The sequence below is a fragment of the Populus euphratica genome, unplaced genomic scaffold, assembly GCF_000495115.2.
Source record: "Populus euphratica unplaced genomic scaffold, PopEup_1.0 scaffold674.1, whole genome shotgun sequence".
Lineage (NCBI taxonomy): Eukaryota > Viridiplantae > Streptophyta > Magnoliopsida > Malpighiales > Salicaceae > Populus > Populus euphratica.
Genome location: NW_011500543.1, coordinates 94,911 through 108,323, shown reverse-complemented (window position 1 = coordinate 108,323; position 13,413 = coordinate 94,911). Strand labels below are relative to the sequence as shown.

General features: G+C 31.6%; 1 protein-coding gene across 3 annotated transcripts; it reads right to left on the bottom strand.

The window, feature by feature from the left end:
* Positions 1 to 816: 816 nt before the first annotated feature.
* On the bottom strand, positions 817 to 7,458 carry LOC105115304 (probable disease resistance protein At4g27220). 3 transcript variants are annotated; one of them, XR_840318.1, is made up of 5 exons: positions 6,964 to 7,458; positions 6,102 to 6,209; positions 2,884 to 6,008; positions 1,189 to 1,956; positions 817 to 1,096 (listed from the first exon to the last, which is right to left on the bottom strand). XR_840318.1 is itself a non-coding variant. In XM_011012138.1 (4 exons), the coding sequence occupies exons 3-4, from the start codon at positions 5,995 to 5,997 to the stop codon at positions 1,342 to 1,344; spliced, it is 3,729 nt and encodes a 1,242-aa protein (XP_011010440.1). In that variant the 5' UTR covers positions 5,998 to 6,008; positions 6,102 to 6,194; positions 6,964 to 7,458; the 3' UTR covers positions 1,269 to 1,341. The 3 variants fall into 3 exon arrangements, 2 of the variants coding, with proteins under 2 accessions (XP_011010440.1, XP_011010441.1); XM_011012138.1 differs by lacking the exon at positions 817 to 1,096 and having other exon boundaries at positions 1,269 to 1,956; positions 6,102 to 6,194; XM_011012139.1 differs by lacking the exon at positions 817 to 1,096 and having other exon boundaries at positions 1,269 to 1,956; positions 2,884 to 5,711; positions 6,112 to 6,209; positions 6,964 to 7,456.
* Between the last annotated feature and the right edge of the window lie 5,955 nt (positions 7,459 to 13,413).

Below are 13,413 nucleotides of genomic sequence, written 5' to 3'. Positions count from 1 at the left end.
AAAAACACTTTTTGTTGCAGTTATTTTTTGTAAATATTTTTAGTTAAAAGTATTATAAGATAAACTTTTGAATGTAAAATAGATAAAAAGTAAATACACATGAATAAAAAATAAATTATTTTATCTTCTAGCAATTATGTACGGGTCCCAATACAAAAAATCAGAAGTTAATTAGTAACGTATATAAAAAATGGCAATAACATATATTTTATAACGAGAATCTCATTAGATATAAGTCCGTTAAATCTTAAGCAAATAATCTCACACAGTTTTAAATGGGAATTCTTTGAAGCTTTCATTATAATCTCACAAAATTCTTATCCAATTTCTCAATCAACAAAGCATCGGGCATGTGAGTTGTATTATTCCGTTGACTGATAGCTTCTAAGATGTATCTGCACAAGGATAAAGCCCTTGAATAATAATAGTTCACCATTGTGCTAACTTTGTCCCTTAGGAGGTTTATCCCCATGAGGCACTTGTTCCTCACTTTTTTGGGTAGAAGTTGCTTATTACGTTGTATTTAGCATGTTTTTTCAACAATAGCCCATATTTAATGGACTAATTGTTGTGTGTGATAAAATTAATCTAGTAAGTTCAGCTTTAGACAGCCTAAATATATAGAAAGGTAATTTCTTTTTCATTGATGCTTTTGATTTATTATTTTATATAATCTTACTGGTATGGTAATATGACACGTCACTCATTCACATGCATTTATATATATATTCATGTAGAGACCATATTATATTGTACGATACGCACAATAACAAGTTAACCATATAAAGAATCCGTAATAGAAATAGAACATCAAAATGAGGAGAATGAGAATCCACACATTCAACAATAAGCACACAAATGAGTAAACATTATGCCCTTGCTTTTGAAGGTTCAGACAATAAGCACACAAATGAGTAAACATTTCTGGAAGTTCGCACAATAAATTACAAAACACATGACATTACATGACATTACCCTTATTCTGGAAGTTCACACAACAAACACATGAAATAAGACATTGTTGTAGCTAATGAAACAGCTGGAATTACTTCCCACCAATGTCGAGTTGATCACATCACATAGGTAACCAACCAACCTAATGCAAACATCAAGGACAAAGATCATCCAGGCATCTCGTATTTGTTGATTTAAAGAAGGATATAAAATAAATAGTTGCAGCCATTTTACCTGGAAGAATGAATTAGTAGCATGTTTTTCAAATTCCAATGCCAAACTAATCATCTGACTCCATCCTCTTCCTCTTTTTCCTCTTTCCACCCATTATACGAGGTCCACGTTCTACAAGTGCTGGTTGGCACGGAGCAACCAGTGCTGGAACCCTCAATCATTTGATGTAATAGCAGATTCTATGGTAAGCTTTGGGCATCCATGCACCTCCAACTTCTTCAAATGAGGGAACAAGAAATCATAACATCCGAGACTAAAGCAGGAAATACTTGGTAATTGTACAAGCAACAACTCCTGCAGATCAGGGAGCACCATCTCCTTCTCAACATTGACAGGTGAAGCATGATCACCCTGCCCAAATACTCCTAATAATTGAGAGGATTCCTTTACTTCAAGTATTTGGAGCTTTTTGAGACCTGAAGCCATGGCTACTGGGAAGAGACTCTTCAACTTGTTGCATCGAGTGATCTGAAGTCGACACAAATTAGGAAAGCATGCAGATTGGAGATCACTTTCTGACAATATCTGATGCTTTTCATCATTATTATCCTTGGCAATAATTTGCTCCAATTCCTCACAATCTGATATCTTTAGAACTTGCAGTTGAAGTAGACTAGCAATCATGCTATGTGTGAATACACGTGTCAGTCTCTTACAGCTATACACCGTCAAAGAAGTCAAATGGCTCAGCATGAGCCCCTTCCATATACACCTCAAGTCAGGCACAAGCACGAAGGACAAAGTTAATGTTTCCACACTTGTTAACCCCTGCATCAAAAGGCACCAATTTGTTAGATATAATTCCTAGTAATTTTTGTGCACTTTGGAACTATTATATAATTTTGTTAAATAGATCAACCAATTATCAACAAGAAGATATAAATAGACAGGGAAAAGGATCATGAGAATATAAAATCATATTTTTTTCATATTTATGATAATCTAAATATAAACTATTATTTTATATTAGTTAAATTAAAAGCAATCATGAAAAAATTATACTTATTAACCTACAAAAAATTATGACATTGTCCAAAAATAAAAATATAAAAGAAAATATTTTGAATTTTACATATTAGTAAATTTTTTTAATAAAAATGCTTGATTATTGGTCATTTAAATTATTTTTTCCATAAAAAAGTGAAAAAATTGTAAGAAAAAAACAAGAAAAATACATTAAAAAATATGTTTTTCAAACTCAATACAAATTTGGTGCTTTTGAAGTTCTTTGAATGAGAAAAATATTGTATTTAAAAAGAAAGTTTCAATTTTTACTTTTTGCATCTAATTGTTTAAAAAATTGGATAAAAAAACCAATTTTTATTAATTTTTTGAACCATGACATCATAAGTTGCAGCACTGAAACAAAAAACTCAATATTCTCAGACGGAGCTTTATCGTCCTGTCCAAATACTTTCCATTAATTGGCGGAAATATGAAGGATTTGCTACCATTTATCCATTACTTTAGTTTTAGAAATCTGAAGGAAGAAATAAGAAATTACATTACAGTAATTGATGTCTAACTTCCTAAGCCAATTTAAATCATCAATTAAATTCAGTGGATGGTTAAAGAACTTATCAATTACTTTAGTTTTAGAAATTTGGAGGAAGATAGAACAAATTATCACAATGTATTGAAGCTGACAATTTAAATTAGAAAAGAAAAAAAAATGGAGAAATATAAAGGACATACTTGAAGCTGTGCCAACAAATTACCCCCTTCTTCGAGGCCACCAATGGTTAGCTCTTGCAAAGAAGGCAATTGGGCAGCAAAATCCTTTGGACCAAACAAGCTGCACTTTGAAAGAGACAATTTTCTTAGCTGAGGGAAGTCGATGATGCCATCTTTAATTTTAGACTTGACGATGATGTCATCTCCTTCTCCACTGTAAAATACTTGCTTTAAATTGACATAAAAATAAATCTCCATCTCTTCCAGGTTCTGAAGACTTGGAGACACGGAGACAGGGAAGACATATTCCAGTTCATCACAGCCCCGTATATAAAGAGCTTTTAATTTTGGGAAGCGAAGAGACTCTGGAATTATTTCCCCTTCGTCATCCTTTTCTCTGATAAGACGCTTCAATCCACGACAATGTGTTACCTGTAGTGTTTCTAGATGAATAAGACTTTGAGCGAGGGACGGTGTGAAGATAAATGTCAGTTTGTGAAGAGAACACAACTCCAGAATAATAAGACTTTCGAGGCTGACATGTCTAGTGGGCCCCTTCCATATATATTTGAGCTCAGTTAAAACTGACAACCGTAACGTTGTTAAAGATGACAGTAGCGGCAGCTCCTTCTCCTCACCCAATTCAAATACCTCTTCCAATGATTTGCAGTATGCAATTGCCACACTCCTTAGATTCTTCGAAGCTTGCCGCCATTTTGCTGGAAACAGAATGCGAATATCCCCACATCCGCTCACTTCGACATGTTCTAATCTTTGTAAGAAGTCCTTTTGCGACCCATGGCCATGGGTGGTCATCTGATCAGAGAACAATGCTATATTTCTTAAACCCTCCACACTCCGAAAATAAATATGAGACACGGTAGGAAACAACTGCTCAAATGTCTTTGCATTTAAGGATGTGGCGCTTATATCAACCACATATAATCTCGTCGAGGTTGGGTATTCTTTATCGAGTTCTGAATACCCATCCCCTAACACTATATCATATTTAAGCAACCTGGGAAAAACAAAATTTCTGGGAATGCATTCAACCTTCGGTATCTTCAATGATAATACAGCTAAATCAGACAGCGAACTTAGTTCTGTTAGGCTTGCATTGATTCCTTCTGCGCTGTCACATCCAACAACATCCCATCCCTCGAAGCTGAAATCCCCGATCAGCAGTTCTTCTAACTTCTTCAACCTTGCAATCAAATTCACAGGAATCCTTCTTAGGAATTCACAAGCTGTAACATCCAACAACCTTAACTCCTTGAGATCCCCAATTTCTTCAGGTAATTCATTAATAGAGTCGCACCCTGTAAAACCAAGAATCTTAAGTTTTTGCAGCTTTCTCAACCAGATAAGGTCCTTGCATTCACACTCGAACAACAGCAACGATTGAAGGTTCGTCAAGAATTGAAGTGATTGCAATGACAAACACCCTCCCTCTAGAGACAAAACTTCAATTGCTTTCATCCCTTCAAAAAAACTCTCTGGAACATACAAACCACGATACAGTCCTAACAATAGAACTTTGAGCTGTGGACACACCAATCCTTCAGGAAGTTCTGCTAGTTCATTCTCCATTAACGAGATTGTTGTACAGCCTTCAAAGCTTTTATTGCCCGTTGGCCACTCCTTCAACCCAATGCCAGCCTTCACCATGAATCCGTATTTTTCTGATGATGCTATCTGAATAGCAACATCACGAACCAAGTCATGCATTTTCACATATTCTTCAGTTTCAGTTCCTAACAGCATAGAACAAGCTTTGAGGTTTTTGATCGCCACATAAACTCGTTTCCTTGCATCTTCAATGGACTCCCCATCTTGATGTAACCCATAGCCAACTGCGTATCTTGTCAAGTCCTCAATTGGAATCTTGTAATCTTCTGGAAATAAACAGCATAGCAAGAAACATAACTTGGTTTTCTCGTGCTTCAAATAATCATAGCTCAACTTAAGACATGCATATGCATTTTTTTGTTCATCAATTTGTTCCATGTCCGGAAATTGAGACTTTTTTAGCTGATCAAATGCTACTTCCCACTCAACTGCAGATTTATCTCTTAGAGCCCTTCCGACTGTCACAAGTGCTATAGGCAATCCTTTACATTCTCTCGCAACCTCCTTTGCCACTCTGTTCAAGTCAGAGTCTTCATCACGTAAACCTGCATTGATTTTCAATAAAGCCCATGCTTCATTTTCAGATAAGACTCTTAATAACACTTTTTGCTGGCACTTCATAGAAGAACATATGTGTTCAAGACGAGTTGTTAGAAGAATTTTACAACCCCTGTGAGCATCACCAAATGGGATCCCTATCTCTTGCAAGTCAATATTTTTCCAAGCATCATCGAGGATTATAAGCACCTTCTTTCCCTGAAGTCTCTGCCATAACCGACCTGCTCTCCCCTTTCCACTCTTTCCGTCAAAATCCAGACCTAAAATAACTGCCATTTGATCCTGCATGTCTGTGACATTTGGATTCTGGGACACCGTGACTATCAAAACTTCATCAACAAGCTGCAACTCTTTGGCTCCCCTACCTACTTCTTTGACCAGGGTTGTTTTACCCACCCCTCCCATGCCGTACAGTCCGATCATATTGACAGTGTCATCTTTGAGAGCTTTCATTATCTGTTCGAAAGCTTCTTTTGATGATTCCGAGGGTGTGAGTCCCTCTGATGGAAGAAATTCTATGTCTTGAAGAGGTGCTTTGTGCGACACTTTTGGAAACTTTCTGCTATTTTCTTCAAGTTTTCGCAAAGTCTCCGTCTTCTTTGCTAGTGCCTTGCTTAACTTGAATTGTCGCATCGAATTTGGGCACCAAGTAAAGCATTTGCCAATTTTTCCTTTTTCATTTTGCAAACGTTTCACACCTTCAATTTCGTTTTTTGCGTCTTCCAGCCATGTGTTGACATCAATCTCAATTTCTTCAGCATTCCGTTGAGCAACGTCGACAGCATCTTGCAGACGATAAAATGCCAAAGCCAGGTTCTTCATTTGTTCATCGAATTCTTGAACAAAATTGTTGAAACAGAACATGTAACGGAACTGCTTGATTGCTGGTTCCACCAAGAGTTCTGCTATCTTAGATACAATAGATCCACCAACACATTCGATAGCCATTTTCCACCAGTCTGAAAAATTAGAGAAATGAGGATGCTGAGTGTGAGAGTGAATCTTTACAAGTAAAATAGGCAATGAGAGAATGAGAATAGTAATTTTATTACCTTAATTTGTGAAAATATATGCGGAAAGCACTGGTACTGACTGCCCAATAATAAAATATAGCGAGAGGAACAAAAGGAAGAAGGCCTTTAGCTCTGTTGGGAAGCCAGCTTCAAAAGCAACAAGGCAAGGTATAAGTAGAACGACAAACAATTAATCCCTTTGTCCCCTCATCAATATCTATCCACGCCATCTGTTAAAATTCACACTTACCCTAACAATTATTTACACCATAGTTTATAGATCTCTGTGCTTTTCCATAAAAAAGATAGAAATACTTTTTTTTCCCCTCAAAACCAATAAAAAGAATTTCTTTAGTGAAAGATAGAATATCATCACTCTAATGAAAATATTTATAAAAGAACGACTTTATGTTAAAAAGAGGAGAAAAAGTGTAATTTGATGACATAATTAAGATAGTCTGCATAAGGAGACTTGCAAGGAAGTATAATTAATGGAACGAACTCAACAAAGGATCAATCTTAGCCAACTAAAATCTGTAATGACTATCTCTACATCATACGCTTATTTACACAACATCTTTATCTAATGAAGCTGATTTGGTTTCAATTTTATTATCTTCAATTTCGATATATATAGTTCATATATAGATCTATGTGCTTTTTCCATAAAACAAAGATAGAAATACTTTTCTTCTTCTTCTCAAAACCAATAAACAGAATTTCATTAGTGAAAGATAGAATACCATCGATCTAACGAATACATTGAAACAAAATAGTTTACACTTATGAGTTTAAAGCAGCAATTCCCACAAAAAAGCAAATTTATGACATAATTAAGATAAAAGGCATATTATAAAGATAATGACAAACAAATAAAAGAATAATATGTACAAGTACTCACCTAGCAAAGAGAGAAAGGAATGGAAGGCTGATGAAGATCACTGTGACCCTGCACGAATGATACTAGCTCCTCTTTGCTTCCAATAACACATTAATCTAAAGATATGATCGGTAAATGTTTTTTTTTTTTTGAAAATTATGAATAAGGTCAAAAAAAAAAAGACTTGCAAGGAACTCCACAAAGGATCAAGCTTGGGCAACTAAAATCTGCAATGACTATCTCTTGCATCACACACTCAAGTAATAAGACCTGCCCATTACATTATACAGAAAGCTAAAAGAACAAGGCAATTGATAGCATCCAACAAGGTTTTATTTCATTTCAGTCCTTCCATTTTTTTCTATTTCTTCCTTCGATGCTTCAAATTGTTTTTTTTTTAATTTGATTTAATAGGGTGTTGTTTTTCTCTTGAGTTGTTGTGATTACCCTCGCATATGCGCTATGCTGGGAATTACAATTACAAATTACAGTTTCAAATTTAGAAAACAATTAAGAGAAAGGACCTGTGACATGGAGATAAGGTCATCCGAGAAGCCATTAGATTGTCGTCACTTGTTCAACCTTATCTTTCCCTTACATTTTTTTTAATGTTTTTTTAATTGAATTTGCATGAGTTTTGTTTAAAAATATATTAAATTAATATTTTTATGATTTTAATATATCAATATATTAATCTTCCGCTAGTTTTACTTTTATCATTTTCTTCTTTCTTATCTTCTTAATTATTAGATGCATAGCTGGTCTTTCAATTCACTTATAAATAGTCAAATCAATTGTTTTTATTAAAACAATAATATACAAGAAAACAAACCCTAAAATAGGTTTGATGGAAATATAGAAATTAACTAGGGAGGGAGAGTCTAACTCCACTATGCACCTTATTCTGCCTTGTCTTTTAGCACCGCACAGTACCTCTTAGCACGAGATAGAATATAGAGCTAAAAAACTTTACATGTCATTTTCACGAGGACAATAATATTGTTCTACAAACTTTGCATGTGATGTTACAATTCCATGTCATTTTCACGAGGACAATAAAGATTACAATAATGTTTCAAAAAGTTTGCATCTAAACATTTTCACGAGGACAATAATGATTACAATAATGTTTTAAAAAGTTTGCATATGATATTAATAACACAGGTTTTCTTTGCATCTAAAAACACTATAAAAATCTCTATATATCAAAAATAAAATCTCAAAATTATTCAAAAATATAAAAATAAACTAAATAAAAAAAATCTAAATGAAAACTCAATGTACTCAGACATGTTTATAAAAATAAACTACCACTATCAAGCTTCTCTCATTTAATAAAACATATTAATATAAAAAAATATAAGTTTTGTCTTTGAAAAGTACTCATTCACAAACTTCACCCTTTTTTTTATTGTTTTCAAACGACTTTCTCTCTTATATTTTGAGCTCAAGAATTTAAAATGTCAAGAAAATAAAATTTTAAACTAAAATTAAAATTACAAAAATTAAAGGAACTATAGAATAAAAAAAATACATTAACTAAACATAACATTTTCTAACAAATTTAAGATTAATTATTGGATTTCTTTTTATTTTATACTTTGATACTCTATTGTTGAATTTTTTTTCTTTTTTAATAAATTTAGGTATAATTAAAAAAAAATTTCCTATACTTTTGGTCGTTTTTTTTTTTCAATTGAGAAATTATGATTTGCCTCCTTGTTCAACAGGAAAAAGCAAATTAGACAAAAAGAATTTTTTTTTCATTAGTAAATAATAAATATAAGTCTACGTAATTAATTTTATTACAAACCTTGTTTTTTTCTCACACATTATTTCTCTCTCCAACCTCTCTCTAAAGAAAATTTGGCTAAATTCAACTTTTTGTTCGATTTTCTTTTCAATCAAACTCCTAATTCATTCTCAAAATTATAGTTGGCCTAATTTCACCTATTTTAGACCACTTCTTACTTTTAAAAATTTATTATTTGTTTGATTTCATCCCAAATCATAATTTTTTTATATTATTTTTTTTTTGAATTTCTGATATTTTTTCAATAATTGTTTCTTTTTTAAAAAAAACATGCCCAATTTTGTTCAAGATTTAATGATAGGAATAGATAAGGGGTATTTTATACCCAAAAATTCTTCTTCTTTTTTAATTTTATTTTTAACCCATAACACCTACAAAACACCTTATAAACCGTGATAAATCATTTATGACCTTAAATAATTCAATAATTAGTCAAAAAACCCAAAGCAACTTGAATTAACCTTTTTTGCTTTTGAGGAAGATGTAAAATTCTCATTGAAGAATGAATCTTATTAACACCAAGATCAACCTTTTACATGGCTATGATCAATGTCAACTAATGACTTTTTTTTTTTCAACTTGAATCTAGTAACCTTCTCTCTCATCTCTCAAACCAATAATTGAAAATAAAAAAAGTGAAATTTGCAATAAAAAAATGAGTGTTCAAAAACTAGAAGGATTAAAAAATTATAATTTAAACAAAGTGAACTTTTCTCGCTAATTTTGAATTTGCCACCTATTTGTTTTTGCTATTTTTCTCTTTGGTCCCTAATCTTTTTAATCTTACCCTTTCATAACAAACCAAAAGCAATTAGCCATAAATTTGACTACAAAATGAAAAAATTAAGAAGAAAAAAAATCACCACTCTTCATAATGAAATGTGAAAGGCTTTATAGTGAATGGTGCTATCATAAAATCACCTCACAGTTTATTAATTTATCTTTTTATGTTATGTCTTGGTTAGAAATACTTGACTCACTAGTTGTTTTTTCTCCAAAAATCCATAAAAAGTAGTGTAACAATAAATAGATGGCTCGTGTTATATCATTGGTAGACCCAATTTCTTTTCAACATAAAAAAACGATGCTAACACAATGCAAGCACTCATAAAAAAACAAAAAAAAGTTGAGACTCGGGTCATTGACTCAATTATGTTTAATAAGATAGGTTAATTGAAAAACACAAATGACAAATACCACAGCTATAAAAAAATTAAATAAGATAACACTCAAAAAAGGTAAAAAAAATAAAATAAAATTGAGCTAATCCATGTTAGTATGCAAAATATACAACTTGGTCATGACATCGGTGTAACCCCGTAGAAAAAAAATTAAATAAAATCATGAAACTCAATTATCAAATAACCTAATATCAAAGGGCAAAGCTTAAAAAACAACCCGAGTTAAACCCGTTTAAACTATTAACTCCATGATTATAGGTATAAGATTGAATTATCAATTAAATGTTGAAATATGAAATAAAAAAAATTAAATGTTGAAGGATCTTATCTTATAATGAAGAAAAATTTAAATAAGAATGTGAAAACATTCAAAGCTTAATTTCTAGTAAATAAAATATTGAAAGATGAATTAAAGATAAAATATAATCTCAAAAAAGTTTTGAAAAAAACCCTACTTGATTCCATCACGTCAGTATACAAAATCTGTGACCTAGTTGCGATATTGGACAACCTCGTTAAAAGCAAATAGAATAAGACTATGAAACTTAATTATCAAACAACCTAATGTTGAAGAGTAAGATAACCGTATCATTTTTAAAATCAATGAGAAATCCAATAGAACGAAAATAAAAAACTAGAGCCTAATATTTAATTAAATAAATATTGAAGGATAAAACTAAAAAGCTATAAGCTTAAAAACGGGGGGAAACCCAAGCAAACTCGAGCAAATCTCCTAAACTTATGTTAATTTTTTAAACTTGTAACTCGTGAATTTCTAAACCTTGGCTCAATGAAAAAACTCTATTTTCAACTAATTTAATGTTGAAGGATGAAGCGAAAAAAATTATTTAAAAAAATTAAAAAAACAGCAATTAAAAAAATAAGAATCAAACCTAATAGGAAAAAAACCAGAGGATGAAATAAAAAATTAATTTTAAAAATTATCTCAAATAAAATAAATAGAAATAAAAAAAGGTGACCGAATTTGACATATTACAAAATTAAAGGAGGTTGAAATTGAAAAAACAATCTAATTTAATTAAAAAAAACTAAAACAAATTATGAAGTCTAATTATAAATTAAACAGAATATTAAATAATGAGATTGGGGGGGGAGCCAATTAAAAAAAGAAAAAAAAGAGAGTCAACTTGGTTAACCGGCCAATCCCGTTACCCAAGTCACGAAATAAGGATAAACTAATAAAATGTAAATTCAATGTTGAAGGACTCATGATCCAGGTAATGAGACCGAGATAATTTTTTAGAAAGAAAATAAAAAAACTCGATTTAAAATGTTAAAACCCTCAACCTTGATCATGAAACCAGGATATCCTTGTAAAATATAAATTAAAATAAATCATGAACCTCAAGTCTTAACCGATCCAATGTTGAATGATGAAATTGTAATAAATCTCAATCAAAAAAAGCACAAAATACAAACTGAGTTAACTCAGGTGAACTTACTAAGAACTATTCATGTATTATGAGGCTGAAATAACTCAATAAAAAACAAATAAAACAATGATGAAGCCTAATTATCAATATACTCAATATTAAATGATGAGACTAAGAAGAAAACGTTACTTAAGAAAAAAAACCCGAGTAAATCAGGTTAACCCACTAAACTTGTGATCCTTGCAATAAGAATGAGATAAATCAATAAAAAATAAATTTAATATTAAAAAATAAATTATTTTTATATAAAAAAACATTAATTAAAAAAATAAAAAACTATTAATCAAATAAATAGTGTTTTGTGAGGAGGGGTTATAATAAAAACCCCTTCTCATTTAGTATTTTCTTGTTAATTTAATATTAATTAGAGTTTTTAAAAGAGAAAATAAGGATAAGTGAGAGATAGGGAAAAAAGAAAAAGTAAACTCATCTTTTGATACAGTGGCCGGGTCAATTTTTCTTTGCCTTTTCTTTTTAAAACTTGATGCCCCTCTAGATAAAAATCCTTGAATATAGCATAGTTATAGGTTATGCATATAGAAAAGAAGTTAAACTCTCTTAATTTCCCATATTAAAGCGTGGATGGCATGTAATTTCTCGTATTAAAGGGTGGATGATATGTTATTCACTCTTTATTAAAAAAAAATAGATATGGAGAATGCATTGCTATACTTAAATTAGAAAATGATGTGTCATTTGCTTGTTCAGAAATTAATGACCGGATTAGAATAAGGGTATTTTATACCCAAAGTTCTTTTTTTATTTTATTTTTAACTCATAACACCTAGAAAACACCCTAAAAGCTTTGATAAATTTATTTATAGCCTTAAATAACCTAGTAAATGGTAAAAAAACCCAGAAGCAACTTTAATTAACCTTTTTTGCTTTTACAAAAGACAAAGAACACCTAAGTAAAACTCTTAGACAAGAAAAAAGATGAATAACACCTAAGTAAAACTATCAAACAAGAAAAAAGATGAAAAACACCTAAGTAAAACTCTCATCATCGAATGAATCTTACTAACACCAAAATCAACCTTTTACATGGTTAAGATCGATGTCAACTAATGACTTTTTTTTTCTTCAATTAAAATCCAACAACCTTCTCTCTCATCTCTCAAACCAATGACTGAAAATAAAAAAAATCAATAAAAAAATGAATTTTAAAAAACTACAAGGATTGAAAATTTATAATTCAAATAAAGTGCACTTTTATGTTAATTTTGAAATTACCACCTATTTTTTTATTTTTTTTTTATCTCTGATCCTTTATCTTTTAATCTTATCCTTTCATTACAAACCAAAAACAATTGTCCATCAATTTGACCACAAAATGCAGCAGTAACTTTTTCAGGCTCTATTACCGATCCCAATACTTTGGCTGAGCAATTTCAGAAGTTTCTCTCTTTGCAACCACAAATAATGTCCGCTTTTTCTTCCATAGGTCAGTTGCCTCATAGTTCCTCAGGTATGTCACACTCTAAATGGATCTTGTATTCTGGTGCTTCTCATCATATGTCTCTAGATTTCTCATTTTTTACCTTTGTGTCCCCTTTGTCCTCCATTCCTGTTATGACTGCTGATGGCACTCCTATGCCCTTAGCAGGTGTTGGTTCTATTGTCACACCTCACTTATCTCTTCCTAATGTTTATCTTATTCCAAAACTCAAATTGAATCTTGCGTCTGTTGGTCAAATATGTGATTCTGGTGATTATTTAGTTATGTTTTCGGGTTCTTTTTATTGTGTATAGGATCTGCAGTCTCAGAAGCTTATTAGGATAGGTCGTTGGGAGAATGGACTATATATTTTGGATGCGTTAAAAGTGTCAGTTGCTACTGTCGCCGCTGCTACTACTACTGTTGATTTGTCTTCCTTTCGTTTAAGTCTTTCATCTTCTAGTTTTTATTTATGGCATTCTCTTCTAGGTCATGTTTCATCTTCTCGTTTGAGATTTTTGGCATCCTCAGGAGCTTTAGGAAATTTAAAAACTTGTGACATTTCTGATTGTAGTGGATGTAAAC